The sequence below is a fragment of the Apodemus sylvaticus genome, chromosome 7 (genome assembly GCF_947179515.1).
Source record: "Apodemus sylvaticus chromosome 7, mApoSyl1.1, whole genome shotgun sequence".
In the NCBI taxonomy this organism is placed as follows: domain Eukaryota; kingdom Metazoa; phylum Chordata; class Mammalia; order Rodentia; family Muridae; genus Apodemus; species Apodemus sylvaticus.
The window spans coordinates 9784926-9803647 of NC_067478.1; the positions used below are offsets into that span (position 1 = coordinate 9784926).

At 51.7% G+C, this 18722-nt stretch overlaps 1 protein-coding gene across 1 annotated transcript; it reads left to right on the plus strand.

The window, feature by feature from the left end:
• The first annotated feature begins 382 nt into the window (after positions 1-382).
• Positions 383-17842, plus strand: Crtap (cartilage associated protein). The gene is made up of 7 exons (XM_052187068.1): positions 383-925; positions 5162-5311; positions 6792-6963; positions 10554-10682; positions 12541-12686; positions 14851-14934; positions 17382-17842. Exons 1-7 carry the CDS (start codon positions 464-466, stop codon positions 17433-17435), a joined length of 1197 nt encoding a protein of 398 aa, XP_052043028.1. The 5' UTR covers positions 383-463; the 3' UTR covers positions 17436-17842.
• Positions 17843-18722: the final 880 nt, after the last annotated feature.

Sequence of the window (18722 nt, forward strand, 5' to 3'; positions counted from 1 at the left end):
AGGTCAATAGCGTTGCTATTCAAAGTGTGAAATCTGTAACCCACAGCCTGTTGTTTATGGCAGGCTTGGTGATGCAAATTAGAAATCAATTTTGAACTATAGTGGGAGTTTAAGGCTAGCCTGAGCTACAGCAAGGAGACCAAGTCGTAAAAACAAAACGCACGCCAACCAGGATGTGCTGACCCAGAAACTAGGGGTGAGCGGCCCATACATTCTTCAAGTGATTATAGACTTTCTTTCCTTTCAAAGATGGGGTTCCACGCACCACAGGCTGGCCTGGAATTCACTACTCCACCTCTCAGAGCAAGGGCTGAGCGCCTCCCCCCGGCACGCCCATCTCTGTCCCCCGGCCGAGGCCCGCCGGACGGGGCGGGCCGCGGCCGGCTTCCCCGCCTCCCGTCCCAGGCCTGCCGCGTCGCACGCGCGTCCTCGGCTCTGGGCTCGGGCTAGCGGGCCACGCGCGATGGGGCCCCGCAGCCCTGCGGCCGCGCTGCTGGGGCTGCTGTGTGTCGGGTGCGCGCTGTCACCCGGGCGCGCGCAGTTCGAGCGCTACAGCTTCCGCAGCTTCCCGCGGGACGAGCTGATGCCGCTCGAGTCGGCCTACCGCCACGCGCTCGACCAGTACAGCGGCGAGCACTGGGCCGAGAGCGTGGGCTACCTGGAGGTGAGCCTGCGGCTGCACCGTCTGCTGCGCGACAGCGAGGCCTTCTGCCACCGCAACTGCAGCGCGGCCGCGCCCGCGCCCTCCGGCCCCGCCAGCCACGCCGAGCTGCGCCTCTTCGGCGGCGTGCTGCGTCGCGCGCAGTGCCTCAAGCGCTGCAAGCAGGGCCTGCCCGCCTTCCGCCAGTCGCAGCCCAGCCGCGCCGTGCTGGCTGACTTTGAGCAGCGCGAGCCCTACAAGTTCCTGCAGTTCGCCTACTTCAAGGTAAGGGCGGGGGACACACCCAAGCCCCGCCCCCACGAAACCCCGCCCACTCCAGCAACGAGCCCCGCCCCATCGAGCCCGCCCCTGAGCCCCCCCTCACGAAACCCCTTCCGGCTGAATTTAGATTCCCTGCTCTTAAGCCCCGTCCAGCTGACCCCACCCAGCTCCCAACCACCTCTGCCTACCCTAACCCTCCCCAAGCAAGTCTGCCGTCCAGTTGAGCCCCGCCCACCCAATCCCCGCCCATCACATATCCTATCCTGGGCCACGCCCCTCCCCCTACACAATCATGCTTTCTCAAAATTTGCCCTACCGAGCCTGGTCTTGTCCCAAGACCCACCTCAGCTGAGCCGCGCCCAGTTGAGCTCCCTGCTAGTTCCCAGAGCCACACTTCACCTCCGAGCCTCTCCAGCTCTGCCCTAGAGTCCCACTCCATAGAGCCCTGCCTCACCAAGCCTCTCCCCACCCCACCCCCAGATCCCAACCTGTGCCACTGAGCTCTCCCCAACTGAGCCCACCCTGCCTCTCCCAGCCCACCGATTGTGAGCACGCACCAGCAGCGTCCATATTGGATTTCTCCTTGGTCACTTCTCTAGGTCTCGCCCCAGCAAGCCCAAGGATCAGCCCTGCACCTCCACCTTGAGCATCATTCCTTCATCCTTTGATTTTTTTCCCCTTATTTACATTTTTATGTGTGTTTTTATGAGCGTTTGTGCGTGCATGTGTGCGTGTGGGCATGCTTGTGCGTGTGTCTGTGTGTATACCGTGCCATATGTGTGTGGATGCCTTTGGAGGCCAGAAGAGGGCAGCAGATCCCTTTGGAGCTGGAATTAGAGGTGATTGTGAGCCACCCAAAGCAACCTGAGTTCAAGGAACAGAACCTTGGGTCCTCTGGAAGAGCAGCAGTGCCCTTACCCGCTGAGCAATGATGGCTCCAGCCCCCTTCACCCAGGTTCTGCCACACAGCTCTGCCAAAGCTCTCCAAATTCTGCCCTTCTTCTTCATCTTCAACCAGGGCTGGCTTCAGACCTGCTACGTAGCGGAGGCTGATGGTGATTCCTTTATCCTCCTGCCTGCATACCTCCTGTATGCTCCACCCCTCCCAGCTCCTGTGGAAATTGTTTGCAGCCTGTGCTGAGGCAGCAAATATGCTACAGGCTGCCCAGCAGAACCGGGAACTGGAAGGGGGCAGGAAATGCGCCCTGCTCTTTGCAGGGGCAGATGCCTCTGCTTGGAATTGTGTACAGATACACCCGGGTTCATCTCTGTGTTCTCTCTCCCTCTCCCCCCCCCCCCCGTCTCTGTCTCTCTCTCTCTCTCTCTCACTCACTCTCATCTAGAATTTAAGACATCGTCCAATGTCTCCTCATTACAGCTTATATTCTGCCTGTGATTGCTTGCTAAAAATAGCCACAAATTGCAGCCCCCTGCCTTTAAGTCCTTGCTCTGGGAGGTTTGAAGTCCCAGTTGCTGGACGGAAAGGCATCAACTTGTTGGCCTTCACGGGGCCGAGGCAGAGGGAGAATTCTCAAAACCCAATTTCTACTTTCTCTGGTTAAGAAATATTTTTTTTCTTTTATTAATTTAATCAATGAGTGTGCAGAAGTGGGCACACACTGTGCATGTGTGAAGGTCAGAGGGCGGTTTGTGGAGTCTGTCCTCTTCTAGCACGTGGGCTCTAGGCATCAAGCTTCGTCACCCGGCTTGGTGGCAAGCTCCTTGATGGTCTGAGCCATCTTGCTGGCCCTCCTCTTCCTCAGTGCCCCGCCTAGATCAGGTTTCGGGTCACTGGCTGCCCGCAGAGCCTCTCCTTCTCTCCGGCTGCCAGCTCAGGCTCCCCACAGGCCACCTCCTGCCATTCTCTGGGCATCAGCCTTGACACCTGGGGGCCTGCCCTCTCCACCCTCCCTCTTGCCACATGAAAACCGCCATTGTATCCGGATGACTTGGCATTCTGGTACAGGCTGATGCGTCTCTTAGAATCAAGAATCTGATGTGTCTCACATGCTTTTCTCTGTCTCTGTCTGTGTACTGGCTGGGTTTGTGTGTCAACTTGACACAGGCTGGAGTTACCACAGAGAAAGGAGAGCCTCCCTTGAGGAAATGCCTCCATGAGATCCAGCTGTGGGGCATTTTTCTCAATTAGTGATCAAGGAGGGAGGGCCCCTTGTGGGTGGTGCCATCGCTGGGCTGGTAGTCTTGGGTTCTATAAGAGAGCAGGCTGAGCAAGGCAGGGGAAGCAAGCCAGTAAGAAACATCCCTCCATGGCCTCTGCATCAGCTCCTGCTTCCTGACCTGCTTGAATTCCAGTCCTGACTTCCTTTGGTGATGAACAGCAGTGTGGAAGTGTAAGCTGAATAAACCCTTTCCTCCCCAAACTTGCTTCTTGGTCATGATGTTTTGTGCAGGAATACAAACCCTGACTAAGACAGTCTATGTCAGCCCGTCAATGTTGTCACATGCCTTTAATCCCAGCACTTGGGAGGCAGAGGCAGGCAGATTTCTGAGATTGAGGCCGGCCTGGTCTACAGAGTGAATTCCAGGACAACCAGGGTTGTACAGAGAAACTCTGTCTTGAAAATACCAACCCCCCCCCCCCCCCCCGCAAAAAAAGACAGTCTGTGTCTGTCTGTCTGTCTCTCTGTGGGGGTAAGAGTGTGTGTGTGGTGTGTATATGTCTCTCTCTTTCTCTTTAAACCTAGTCACTGTCCCTGACTCAGGGTGATCCTTTGGGAAGGCTGACGGAGGCCTTGTATGCGTGTGTGGTAAAGGTCCTTTTGTCTGCCAGATTGTGCCAGGATTCTGTCAGTGTGGGCCTCAGACTGCTGTCCTCACGGGGAGGCTGATGCATCATGTCTGCCTGCCTGTGTTGGTTGCTTCTCTAATTCCTGTGACCCAGTGCCAGACAGAGCCTACTTAAGGAAGGATCAGGAAGGCTCACAATTTGCCGGTACCATCCATCATGGAGCAGGAGGAGCATGGGGTGGCTGGTCACATTGTACCCCAGTCAGGAAGTGGAGAGAGATGGGTGCTGGTGCTTAGTTTGATTTCTTTTTGTTAAGCAGTCTGGGAAAGCCAGTGGGCAGATAAGCCCAATTGAAACTTAATTTAGATCATTCCTCTCAGGCATGCTGTGTGGCTTGTGTCCTGGGTGGTTCTGCTTCTAGATCCCATCAAGTAGGGAATGGAGATTTAGTATCTCACTGCCTCGTAAGGTCCTCTGCACCCTCCCCTGCCCCGCACCCCAGCACTCCTGCCCTGTTTGAGCTGGCCAGCGCTAAACCCAGGGTCATGGCCCCTGAAGCTCCTGCAGCAACGTGGGTGAACTGTCACTGGCCTGCTTCCTGGAAAGTGTGTGTGGGGTTGATGAGCCAGAGGGAGAGAGGTCCCTGAGAGTGGAGGCCGAAGATTCTGAGAGACCTCTGCAAACATCAATGTGTCTGTCAGTCAAGGTCCCACCAGAAAAGATAACGTGAGGAAGATTTATTAAGACAGTTGTTTACAGCTGTGTACACACAGGGTGTTCTAATCCCCCAGCACGAGGGCCACTCAGGGATCCCCAGCCCTTGTCTGGAAGGCTCAAGGGAGGATGCAGTTGCTGGAAGGTCTTGACAGGATCTGCGACCTTCAGTATGGGAACGTTGCAGTCTGGGGTCGCCGTAGCGAGAGGGCCAGAAGCCGGAACAGAGCACAGCCTCCTTTAGCTTCCCACTGGGCTCCTCCTGGCTAACCCCTGAGCCAGCCAGAGAGCCCGGGGTCTGCTGGAAATGTCGCCCTCCCGGGGCTTAGGGTTGCAGGCAGTGGAGAGTGGACAGGAAGGTACAAAGACTCATCCGAATGGCTGGCCAGGTCCTGAAAGGTCTTGAAAAGTCATTGTTCGCTTAACAGGAAATGTCATTTAGGTAAAGAGGGAACCAAGGGTCCCCTGAAGGGACTGGTGCCCTCGCTCAGCTGGTAGAGTAATTGCCTGGCATGCAGCAGGCATCAGTGCAGAAGATTGGCTCTATTCACGCATGCCTGTGATCCCAGCACTTGGGGAGATAAAGGCAGGAGGGTCAGAAGTTCAAGGTCATTATCAGCCTTGAGACTAGCCTAAGCTACGTGAGAATGGGTTAAGAAAGAAAGGAGGGAAAGAGAGGGAGGGGAGGAAGGGAGAAAGAAAAGTTGCTGAAATGGGGCTCTTTCCAGTTACAAAGCCCAAGGCTCTCAGTGTCTGACTGGAAACTGTGCACTTAGGCCAACGACCTTCCGAAGGCCATCGCTGCCGCTCACACCTATCTTCTGAAGCATCCTGATGACGAGATGATGAGGAGGAACATGGCGTATTACAAGAGCCTGCCTGGAGCTGAGGACCACATTAAAGACTTGGAAACCAAGTCGTACGAGGTACTGTCTGGCTGGGACTGCAGTCGGCGTGGGACTTTTTTTTTTTTTAATCATATTCTACTTAGTGTGTGAGTGTGTGTGTGTGAGTGTGTGTGTGTGTGTGTGTGTAGGTGTGTCATACCCCTTGTGTGGCAGTCAGTGGACAATTTGTAGTGGGTCTGGGGGATTGAATTCAAGTTGTCATGCTTGGTGGCAGATACCCACTGAGCTATTTCCCTGACCAGGATGCTGACATCTAAAGAATGTTGTGATGTTTTCGGTGATGTTTGCTGAATTATGACAATAGGAAACTGGGGAAACACAAAATTTCCATGAAGGAAAGTCAGCAAATTGGGCATGGTGACTTTTGCCTGTAATCTCAGTACTTGGGAGGCATTGATGATTGCCACAGGTTCAAAGCCACATGCACCACCAAGCCCTTTTTAAGCTAACTGTTGATGAACTTTATATAATTCAGTGATCTGTGACAACTCCTTGTGTCATGTCACTGCTACAAGGAACATGGTGAGGAAATTTTTTTTAATGATTTGAACTCTTTTTTTTTTTAAGATTTATATATTCATTTTAATGTATGAGTACACTGTTGCTGTCTTCAGACACACCAGAAGAGGGCATCAGAGCCTACTATAGATGGTTGTGAGCTGGGAATTGAACTCAGAACCTCTGGAAGAGCAGTCAGTGCTCTTACCCGCTGAGCCGTCTCTCCAGCCCGAGGAATTTTTTTATCACCCAGCCTGACTGACACATTTCCTGTCCCTTTGCAGTTAGGCCGCAGTCACCCCAACCCCTGACTCAGGAAATCACTTTTTCCCTCATCTGAATTTGATTTTGTTGTCAAAAGCTTGCTATATTTGCAGTTGAACTGAAGATGAAATATGGTCATTTGGGCTGGGGTATAGCTCAGTGGTCGAGTGTTTGCATACGCGCACAGTACCCTGGGGTCAGTCCCCGGTGTTGTATAAAACTGGATGGTGGTGCATACCTGTGAGTCCAGCACACAGGCTCCAGGGCTGGCTGGCAAGATGGCACAGTGTGTTGATGTTCTTTTGCTGCCAAATGTGGGGAGTGTCTTGAGTTTGGTCCTCAGGAGAGAACTGTCTCCTCTAGGATGTCATCTGGCCTCTACAAGTCTACATGTGCCGCTCATGTGTGCACACTAGCGCACACACACACACATACACACACACACACTAGAATGTAAAAGTAAAATTTTAGAAAGGAGGTCAAGCTCACCTTTAGCTACACAGGGAATATGAAGTCAGCCTGGTCTATCTCAACACTGTTTTCTTAAAAAACATGTCTGTTGCGAACGTTGCAGGCAAATCTAGATCCACACGCCACCGTGCTTGGTTTGCGTCTATCAAGGGTCCTCCAGGACGGAGGAAGCACAGCTTGGTCAGGGTCATGGATCTTTTGGGGAGACAAGCTGTCCCCGGTTTGCCCGGAGGGAGGAGCCTCACCGCATCTCCTTGCCTTGCAGAGCCTGTTTGTCCGCGCGGTGCGGGCCTACAACGGGGAGAATTGGCGGACGTCCATTTCGGACATGGAGCTGGCGCTCCCTGACTTCTTCAAGGCCTTCTACGAGTGCCTGGCTGCCTGCGAGGGGTCGCGGGAGATCAAGGACTTCAAGGACTTCTACCTGTCCATAGCAGGTCCGCGGCGGGGCGGGGCGGGGCGGGGCGCCAGATGCTTGCCTTGGCTTCCAAGGAACGCTTTTTTTTTTTTCTTTTTGGTTTTTGAGACAGGGTTTCTCTGTGTAGCCCTGGCTATCCTGGAACTCACTCTGTAGACCAGGCTGGCCCTGAACTCCGAGATCCGCCCGCCTCTGCTTCCCGAGGCTTGGGACCACCCCTCTGCTGGCCAGCTTTCTCGTCATCACCTGTTTGCCTTCCTGTGCCTGTCCCTCTCTTGTCTCTTCTGTCGCTGCGCATTTTTAGGGAGAGACGCCTGACTTCTCTGTTCGGCATGTTAACTGCCCTGTTAGCTCTGGGCTCAGTGGTTGAGAGTCGGGGTCTCTTGGAGCCTTGGCGCCCAGCCTTGCTTTCCCGTGTTCCGTTGTGTGGTGCTCTCTGGTTCCGTTTGGGGATCTTCTCAGAGAACACGCTGCACCAGTCTCTGTGACTACATGCAGAGGAGAAAAATCAAACTGCTTACTTCATCGTGTCCGGTGCTAGTCTTTTTTCCAATATTTAAACAAAATTCTACATTCTTTAAAAAAAAATTATGTCTTTTTAAAAAGATTTATTTATTTTATATATGTGAGTACACTGTTGCTGTCTTCATATCCCATTACAGATGGTTGTGAGCCACCATGTGGTTGCTGGGAATTGAACTCAGGACCTCTAAAAGAGCTCTTAACCACTGAGCCATCTCTCCAGTCCTATAGTATTTTTCTAATTATTTATTTTCCATTTACTTATTTATATGTGTGTGTGTGCACACGCATGCACATATATGCATGTCGGCCATGACACACGTGTGGAGGTCAGAGGACACTTTGTGGGACTCAGTTTCTTCTTTCCACCACGTGGGCATTGAACTTGGTGCTCAGGTTTGACTGCAGGCATCTTTACCCACGTTGAGCTATTTTTTTCATTTATTTATTTGTTTATGTTGTGTGCGCGCACACACGCATGCTTGATCACATGTGCCAGGGTGTGCGTGTAGAGGTCACAGGACAACTTACAGGCCGGTTCTCTCTTTGCCACGTGGGTCCCAGGGTTCAAACTCAGGCCATCCAGCCTTGGGCAGATGCTCTTACCCAGTGAACCATCACATAAACACAGTTTTAGAAGAAAGGTCCCAGCTGGGCGGTGGTGGCGCACGCCTTTCATCCCAGCACTTGGGAGACAGAGGCAGGTGGATTTCTGAGTTCGAGGCCAGCCTGGTCTATAGAGTGAGTTCTAGGACAGCCAGGGCTATACAGAGAAACCCTGTCTTGAACCCCCGCCCCCCTCAAAAAAAAAAAAAGAAAAAAGAAAAAAAAAGAAAGGTCTCTGGCTGCCATCTTCTGCCTCTCTGAGGCTGCTACTACCAGCCGCATGCCGTTGGGGCCAACCAACAGTGCTTTTAAGATATTTAAGTTAATTTCTGTCTATGTAGTTCTCCTTTGGGCTGGGCTTGGTGGCAGTCACCTTTAATCCCAGGAGTAGGACCCCTGTGGCTTCCAGGACTGAGACCTTTTCTCAAACAGCAAAACCAAAAAACAAACATCATCTTCTTCCTTGGCTTCTGACAGTTACACTGGGAGTGTCCGGTTTTGTCCGGAACAACTAGAAGTGGCCTCACGGAATGTCACACGGAGACACATGTGATATCTGCTGTTCTTTTTTCCGGGTTGCTGTTTATTTTATTTTATTCTTTTATGGCAATGCTGGGGACCGAACCTAGGCCTCACATATGCTTCATAAATGTTTAACCATGGTTAGGGCTCCGTCCTTGCCCAGTGCTGTTAATCTGTAAACATTTAGTTAAAATGTTTTCTGCTTCTGCTTCTGCTGCGGCAGGGTTGATTTATCACCTCACGAGTTGTATGTTAACAGCAGGACCCTGAGGACATCACGGTCCCTGCGTGTTCTCCTCAGTTCCAGTTTCACCCTTGAAAAGTCTTGCTGATATCATTTTTTTCCCATAAAAGTCACTCATACATAAGTATTTCCCCCAGATTTTAGATTCTCTTCTGATTTTCATTTTTTTCCTCATTTTGTATACTCAAATCCACACATAGGACTTCCGTTCTTTGGGTTTGGGGGTCCAGCTTAGTGGATGAAGTGCTTACCTAGCCCTGGGCTCGGTTGCCAGCTCTGCACTATCTGTTTATTCCTGTGGTGCGCACCTGTTAGCCCAGCCCTGGGGGTCACAGGTAGAGCCAGGAGGGTGAGGGGCGGAGGCCATCCTCGGCTACATGGGAGTTCAAAGCCAGCCTGAGTTCAACTTTGTTTTCTACCAACTTGACAATTAAATTTGTTGTTACCATTTTTGTGGTGCTGGGTGTTTGGCGTCAAACCCAGGGCCTCTTGTGTGTCAGGCAAGCCCTCTTCCGCTAAGCTAGACTCCACCCTTCAGTCTAGATTGTTTGAAAATGACAGTATTACTGTAGAAGAGAATCCGCCACCCTGGCAGTACAAGATTGCTATTCATATTAATTTATGCTAATATCCTGTGGTCATTGAAACATTTTTTTAAAGATATATTTATTTATTATATTTAAGTACACTGTAGCTGTCTTCAGACATGCCAGAAGAGGGTGTCAGATCTCATTACGGATGGTTGTAAACCACCATGTGGTTGCTGGGATTTGAACTCAGGACCTTCAGAAGAGCAGCTAGTGCTCTTAACCGCTGAGCCATCTCTCCAGCCCTCATTGAAACATTTTAAGTTATACACACACACACACTTTTTTTTCCCTTGGTTTTTTGAGACAGGGTTTCTCTGTGTAGCCCAGGCTGCTGTCCTGGAACTCACTCTGTAGACCAGTCTGGCCTCAAACTCAGAAATCCGCCTGCCTCTGCCTCCCAAGTGCTGGGATTAAAGCCGTGCACCACCACTGCCTGGCTTAAATTATAGTTTTATCTATTTTGTGTGTATATGGTGTGTGTGTGCAGGGGCGAGGGGGGGGTAGTGACACGGCTCACTTGCGGCCACAGGACCACTCGTGGACGTTGGGTCTCTTTGTCTATGCTACGATGTGGGTCCTGGGTATTGATCCCTGCTACGAACGGCCCTTCCTGCATACTATGTGGTTGCTGGAGATGCCAGTGACCAGGCCACATGCCTGGGGTCTGCAGAAGCCAAAACAACGTGATGGGATGGATGCCCTGAAACTGGAGTTACAGGTGGCTGTGAGCCACCCTGTGGTGCTGGGATCTGAACCTGGGTCCTCTAGAAGAATACCCAGTGTTCACCATGGAGCTGTCTCTGCGGTTCTTTATTTATCCCCATGAGTTCTTTATCTTAACTGTCCCATTTCCCCCTGTTACCTCCATGCATGGAAGGCAGGACTAGCCTGCCGACAGTGCCAAGGCTGAGGCGGGTAGGGCACTTAACTAGAGTGCACGGGGCCTTGGTTTTCATTGGTTTTATTGAGAGAGTGAGGGGGAGAGAGGGGGAGACAGACAGAGAGAGGGAAGGAGGGGGATAGAAAAACAGAGATGGAAAAGGGAGGATGGCGAGAGGGATTGAGGAGGGACACAGAGAGGGACAGACAGACCAACTGTTCTAAGAATTTATACTTGTTTTTCAGATCACTATGTAGAAGTTCTGGAGTGTAAGATTCGGTGTGAGGAGACCCTCACCCCGGTCATAGGAGGCTATCCCGTGGAGAAGTTTGTGGCTACCATGTACCACTATTTGCAGTTTGCCTATTACAAGTGTAAGTAACCCTGTGCCTGTCTCCTGGAATACCTGTGGTGGCCGAGAAGCACCGAGGTCACGTACGTGCTGGGCACGAAGAGGCCGTCTGGCTCCTCCATGCAAACAGAGACCCTGAGCTGGGCGCCGAGCTTGGACTCTGGGTTTTGCCTGTTATTCTCTCAGAGATGTTTGCTTTCTAGGGTTGGAGATAAATAGTGTAAGTAAAAATTAGCAGCTTCTGGGCTGGAGAGAGATGGCTCAGTGGTCAAGAGCACTGGCTGCTCTTCCAGAGGGCCTGCGTCCAGTTCCCAGCACCCACATGGTGGCTCACAACCATCTGTAATGGGATCTGATGCCCTCTTCTGGTGTGTCTGAAGAGAGCTAAAGTGTAATCATGTAAATAAAATAAAATAAAATAAAATAAAATAAAATAAAATAAAATAAAAAAATATAAAATTTAGCCTCTTCACCAGCCATACAGGCTGTGTGCCTCAAGAGCCTTAAGTTGTCATTATAGAAAACAGCCGCTAGGTGGCACCATTGAATCATCTTTGACCCTGTCAGTCCCGCCAGAGTTTTGTTAAATAAGTGTCTTTGCTTTGTAGATTACAAATGGCTCTGGAAGGTACCAGGATAAATACCTTGGGGCTTCTGTCTCATTTTTTTCTTTGCCTGACTCCCCTGCCCCTGCCCCCAAGACAAATGGCACCCTGCAGAAACCTATGTTGATAGTGATATAGGGAGATCCAGTTCTAAACAGGAAGGCTGGAGCAGGGAACCATTGTTCCCAAAAGATGGCAGGACAAGGTCACCTTTGACTCTTCTGAGGGCCAATCATGATTTAGCTTGTCGGTTTCTGTAGTCTGGAGTCTTTATTTATGTTGTTTGTTTATGTATTTAGAAACTTAGTCTCATGTAGCCAAGGCTAGCTTCAAACTTACTGTATAGCCAAGGATGACCTTGATCATTGATCCTCCTGCCTCCTCCTCCCAAATGCTGGGAATGTGTCAGCATTACTATTTTATTATTAACATATATTTTATATTGCTTATATATTTTAAATTAGTTATTATTAACACACACACATATATATTATTATGCATATATTTTGTATGGTTTATGAAGAACTAGGGATTGAATTCAGGGCTCCAGCCAGGAGTGGTGGTGCACACCTTTAATCCCAGCATTTGGGAGACAGAGACAGGCTGATTTCTGAGTTTGAGGACAGCGGGGCTACACAGAGAAACCCTGTCTTGAAAAACAAAACCAAACAAAACAAAAAAACAAAAGAAGAAGAAGAAAGAAAGAGAGAGAGAGAAAGAAAGAAAGAAAAGAAAGGAAAAGAAAAGAAAAGAAAAGAAAAGAAAAGAAAAGAAAAGAAAAGAAAAGAAAAGAAAAGAAAAGAAAAAATGAGTTCAGGGCTCCATGCATGTTCATCAAGCACTCTACCACATCCCCAGCCTTTCTTTCTTTCTTCCAAGTTTGGTTTGGCTAGAGGAGGGTCTGCCCTCCGGGGGAATTGTGGTCCTGGCCAGATGGGACCCATGAGCTGCAGGCTCCAGCAGGAAGCCTGTGGTTAAGCAGTCTCTGTCCTCCTCAGTCCCAGTGTGGCCCAGGCCTTGAGACCCGTCACCTCCTGTGACATGCTCTGATTGTCTGAAGCCAGCAGACTCCGCACAGCCTGAGGGTCATCCGTGGTTTCTACTGTCTGTCAGGTGGTCATGGAACCCAGACTGTGCCCTGCCCAGTCTGAGGTCTTTTCCTGGAGGGAGGTCAAACTTCTAGCTTCCATGGGGGCGTGGGGTGGGGTGTGGGGCGGCATCAGGGAGCTACAGGGCGTGGCTCTCACCTGCCTGGCCTCTTCTCTCTGGTTCCAGTGAACGATCTGAAGAACGCAGCCCCGTGTGCCGTCAGCTACCTGCTCTTTGACCAGAACGACAAGGTCATGCAACAGAATCTGATCTACTATCAGTACCACCGGGACAAGTGGGGCCTCTCGGACGAGCACTTCCAGCCCAGACCGGTGAGCGTCTCACACCGGGCCCTACGCACCAGGCCCTCTTCCTCCCCTGCAGGACGTTGGTTTTGCCCTCCCAAGAGAATCTGCTCTGAAGTGAAGGAACTCCACTGTTTCTGTTTACTGTTGCCCCCCCTGCCCCTCCTGAGCCAGGCCCTGACTGACCCAGAAGTCACCCAGTAGACCAGGCTGGCCTTGAACTCAGAGAGACCCCCCTTGCTTCTGTCTCCTGAATGCTGGGTTCACAGGCATATGCCGTCACACCCTGCTTAATTTTCTTCTTATATTTTTACTTATTTGCTGTGTGTTTGTATGTGGGCCTGCACATGTAGCAGCGTGCCGTGGGGGTCAGAGGACGACCGACTTGTGAGAACTGGTTCTCTCCATCTCCTCTGTGGGCCCCAGGGATTGAACTCAAGTGGGCAGGCTCGACTGCACGCACCTTCCCACAACAGGCCGTTCTCTAGGCCCACGTGCCTTTTAATTCCTTCTTCGAGTCCATGTATTTTTTGTTTACAAAAATTATGTAAACAAAAAATTATGCATTTATTGTTACAAAACTAGGATTTGACTTCACATGCTGCTTTTGTGACTTTCTTTGTGTCCCCAGCCCCCCTTTTTGTGGTATTAGAAGCCAGGAGCTTCTTACATGTTAGCAAGTGCTCCATCACTGAGGTGCCTTCAGCCCTTGGTCTTTAGAGGTAGGGTTTTGCTATCTAGCTCAGGCTGGTCTCAAAGACCAGAAGTTGCAATCCTGCCTCTGCCTCCCAAGTGCTGGGGTTATAGACTTTTTTGTTTGTTTGTTTGTTTGTTTGTTTTGTTTTGTTTGAGACAGGGTTTCTCTGTGTAGCCCTGGCTGTTCTGGAACTCACTCTGTAGACCAGGCTGGCCTCGAACTCAGAAATCTGCCTGCCTCTGCCTCCCAGAGTGCTGGGATTAAAGGCGTGCGCCACCACTGCCCGGCTAGACTTTTTCTTTTAAAGATTTATTTATTTATTTATTTTATGTATATGAGTATCCTGTGGTTGTACTAATGGTTGTGAGCTATCACGGTTGCTGGGAATTTGAATTCAGGACCTCTGCTCGCTCTGGTCAGCCCCGCTCGCCCCAGCTTAAAGATTTATTATATCTAGGACACTGAAGCTGTCTTCAGACTACCAGAAGAGGGCGTCAGATCTCATTACAGATGGCTGTGAGACACCATGTGGTTGCTGGGATTTGAACTCAGGACCTTTGGAAGAGCAACGACTGAGCCATCTCTCCAGCCCCAGGGTTATAGACTTTTATGAATGAAATATCATTTAATTCGTTTGATAGATAAATTTGAGGCTTTATACCTACTGTCAGACGAGTTAATTATATGTGACTTTCAAAAACTCTTTGCCACTGTTGGGCATGATGGCATATAACTATGATCCTAGCATTTTGGATGCAGAGGTAAGAGGATCATTATTAGGATTGGGGCTAGCCTGGGCTACAAAGCAATACCCTGTTCCAACAAAACAGAAACAAATATTTTTTTCTATTTAGGTTTTTTTGTATGCTGTCTTAGGTTTTTATAAATAAATCTTCCATATCTCAACTCCTTGCTAAAGCACACATGTACACACATGTACACATGCACACATTTCCTCAGTTGCTATATTGGGATTTTTCTTTGTTTGTTTATGCTATGGAGATAAAACCCATGCTCTCGTGGGCATTGGTCACATGCTCTGCCACTAACCTACATTTCCAGGTCTTTTTGTTTTTGTTTTTTGTTTATTTTTGACAGCATCTCATGTAGCCCAGGCTGGCCTTGAACCTCTGCCTCCACCTTCCAAGGTCCAGGATGACAGGCGTGCACCACCACACTTGGCTTAGGCTGTGCTGGGGACAGGTTCCGGGGTTTTGAGCAAGCCAGGCAAGTGGGGTACCCCTGAGCGGTAACCTAGACCCTCCCCCACCCCACCCCACCCCACCCCCACCCCGGTTTAGACTCCGCCTCCTTATCTGCGCACTTCTTGCACTTCGGTGGCTGGTTGGGGATGTTCACCCTCACACGGGCTTTCCTAGTGCAAGCCCGTTAACCCTTTCATGCCCTGAGTGAGACCCAGCACCCTGTGCCGCCGGCCGCCTGCCCTCACGTGAGAAGTGTGGCCACCTGACAGGTCTCTCCGTGTCTGAACAGGAAGCAGTTCAGTTCTTTAATGTGACGACGCTCCAGAAGGAACTGTACGCCTTCGCTCAGGAACACCTAATGGACGACGACGAGGTGAGCCTTCGTGCCCTGCACGCGCCTGCCTGCCCGAGAGAAAACACGACTCGCTCGCGGTTCTGCTAGAGTCACTCGAGGGCTGGCTCCTCCCTCCAGTAAGAAGCAGGAGGGGCCGTCGAGGAAACAGCCGCTGCTGGGGTCTTAGTGAAAGCCAGCCCAGAGCTGGAAGCCCAGGCTGGACCGACCCTTGGGGTGGGGGATGCGTTTGGAGTATGCATCAGACATCAGATTGTGTGTGTGCCTGTGTGTGCGTGTGTGTGTGTGTGTGTGTGAGACAATGAGAGAGAGAGAGAGAGAGAGAGAGAGAGAGAGAGAGAGAGAGATGGGTGGGGCATTGTCACTGAGCATGCGCAGAGGTCACGGACAGCCCGTGGCATCAATATCTCACCATTTTGTGGGTTCCAGGGATTGACTTCAGGTCACCAGGCTTGCAGGGCAACCCCTTTACCCACTGAGCCTCGCCGCATTTTTAAAGCAGAGTCTCTTACAGAACCTGGAGTTTAATTATCCAGCTAGGCGGTCTGCGCGGCGGGCAGGGCCTGCCTTTCTCTGTCCTCTCCCCCAGTGTTGAGGTGACGGGCGGGCGCGTGTCCTTGTGCTCCGGGGCTGTGCGCTTGTGTGCGTGGGTCCTCAAGCTTCAGGGCAGGCGCTTCCCGTGGATGTGTCTCCCCACCCCACCCCCCAACTTTATGTCCAGAGATAAGGTCTCGCCTTGTAGCCCAGGCTAGCCTTACCTGCCCTCTTTCCTGCCCCAACGCTAAAGCAATAGAACTTTAGGTGTGTCTCACCATGCCCTTTCTTTGGTTTTTAATTTACATGTATTTGCATATGTGTTTGTTTTCTTATTTATGTGGGGAAGGGGCAGAGGCGTGCTGTAGCATCGTGGTGGAGGTCAGAAGGGAGCCTGAGGGAGTCGGTCCTTTCCTCTGCCCTGTGGGTGTCAGGGACTGAACTCAGGTCATGAGGCTCCATAGGAAACACCTTCAGCCACCGAGCCCTCTCAAAGGCCCCTGCACCGCCATTTTTGAGAAGTGTAGTGAGTTTTACTGGCTCTGCATTTTGAAGACACTTATAAATCCCGTCCCGTTTTCCTACCAGGTTATTATAATTTTATGCGGGTAAACGATATCCTCGCTTCCGGGAACTCACCCCCTTCTGGAAGCTGATTTTTCTGACTAGCTCTGCCTTAGCCAGCCTTAGTCCTCTTGTTTATTTGTTTGCTTGATGTGCTTTGTCATTTAGACAACGACTCATGTAGCACAGGCTGGCCTCCAGCTTGCACTGTAACTGAGGTGACGTTCTGGTCATCCTGCTGTGACCTCTCAGGTGCTGGCATTACAGACATGCACCGCCTCACCCAGTTTATTCTGACAGCAGGGTATGTGTGTGTGTGTGTGTGTGTGTGTGTGCTCAGCACGTGCCTCTCCCTACTGTACGGTAGATTCTTCAGGGCCAGCTCCTTTCCTGACCCCTCCTGACCAGGTCATTTTGGGGAGGGGCAGCCGGGCCACGGAAAAGCCATCCGTAGAAACCCCTTCTTATTTCCTTAGAGAGATGTGATTGGAGGGAACTGGGACATGCTTTGTAAGAAAGCAGGGGCGACTCGATGTGTTTGGAGGCATAAGATCTGGGGGCTTGTTCTGCTCTGACCCATTGCATCCTGGGGGAGCCTGGAGGATGCGGAGTCCTGAGAGGTGCTGGGCCAGACAGGAGGCTCTAAGCCGCCCCTCCCCCCAGCTCCCCCTTACCGCTCTGAGTAGGACGTGGTCAGGGAAGTTTTCACTGTGCTGATCCACACAGCCACCAAGGAAGAAAGAGGCAGCCTTTTATGAAATAGGAGTGACTGTACTGCGAACACCACTGGGTCTGAAAGTTCTGTGCAAGAGAGAAAGCGGGGCCTAGGGTGTAGCTCAGTGGTATAGCATTTACCCGACATGCGCAAAGTCCTGAGTTCAGTCCTCAGGGCTGCCAAACTAACAAGTTAAGGGCTGCATAGGCCTGTACCTTAAATTGCTGCTCACTGGAAAGAGTCCCAGGGGTGCTGCCGTCAGAGCTGGTCCCTGACACACCAGCATCCCGACGTGGCTGTAGTGGCTTGGGAAGTGTGGGCTGATGCTCACCGTAGAAAGGGTTTCTGGGGCAGAACCAAGGGACCAGGAGGGAGATGGAGAGGGGCCCTTCAGGGTGGCAGCTAGACCACCTGCTTGACACCATTGGTCATCTGTGGCATGGCAGGCTGCTTGATGCTGAGGTCACATGAGGCAGAAGATAAGGCTCTGTTCTCAGGGAGAGACACATCAGCTCCTCTGGGCTCCAAGCCAGTGGGGGCACTTGCTTGGGCCTGAGCAGACAGCCATTGGTGGCCTCCGGGAAACTCTCTTCCCATCTCTGACACCCCTCATGCCCCGTGGCCTGCCTGGCTGACGTGTCTGCATCTCTCACAGGGAGAGGTTGTGGAGTATGTGGACGACCTGCTGGAGATGGAAGAATCTGCCTAGTCCACGGCGCCTGAGGCTTCTCTTCCGTGTTCCTCTTCCTTCAAGCGCCGGCGTCGTTGATACCTCACGCACACCCCACTAAGGGAAGGAATCGGGAAGCCGTCATCTCTCCCCAACCAAGGTCAAGCCCGCCTTCCCGCGTTCACACCTGTCCACTCGCCTTCTCACCTGCCATCTCAGTGTTCACACTTGTCTTCATGGTTACACGTCTCCGCGCCTGCCTTTCCCTTCACACACGCCTTCCCGTCATCCAGTCTGTCCTCCCCACGGTGACATTTGTCTCTCCTCTGATCCCATGTGTCTCCCCCATGTTCGGAAAGACAGTCTTCTGTGGTCTGCTTTTTTAATCCCTGATGAAATCAGTATTATTTTTTAAGTAAGAAGAACACTAAAAGATGATAAATATATTTGAATTCCTTTGGTCTCTCTGTCCTTCCAGACATTCATTCTCCTTCACACCACTTGTAAGGTGGGAGTTGGGGGGGGGGGTTTACAAGCGGCAGGAAGTCACAGCAGAGAGGTGAGGCTGCAGGAGCATCTGCGGGCAGGAAGTAGAACTGGTGGGCGGGGCTCACTTCCTCTTTATTCCATCTGGGACCCAGCCCCTAGACAGACGCGGTCCGCGCCTACAGTGGGCTTTCCCACCTCAGGTAAGGTACAGTGGGCTTTCCCACCTAGGAACTCCCTCTCAGGCCTGGAGGCTCCAGTCTTGGGTGAATGTGGATCCTGCCATGTTGACCTTTGATGTTGGCCACCGCCCAGCCGGCACAGCTCAGAATCTGCAGGAAGAGGGACGGAGGCTCATGGGTTCGTAGGAAGCGCGGGCGTCCTAGGTGTGGGGTGCTGACTGCAGCAAAAGGGAGCAGGGAGGACCAGTGGCTGCAGTGAGGGTGAAGTGTGATCAGGCTGACTGAGAAGGTGAAATTGGCCTTGGGAGGACCTCAGGTCTCAGGGTGTCGCGATTGCCGATCTGGAAAGTACAGGGAGGCCTGGAGAGAGGCGTGGGCCTGGGACCCAGGAGGGAAGGCCGGGCAGGCACATGGGCCCGAGACATGCCGGGGTCCTGACAGTCCGTGGGAAAGCCTTTGGGCCGGGCTGAAGGGTGCCCACACTTCCGGTTGCACAGTGTAGAGTCTGCAGGCTCCGTAGTGGTTGCTCACTGCTCTCGGCAGGAAACCTGAGCAGAGGGTCCTGGGAATGGGCGGCTGCAGGGTCGTGCAGAGCATCGGCTGTATCCGGAAGCATCAGACTCTACGTGGGATTTGAGAGCCCGGTCCCGGAGTCGAT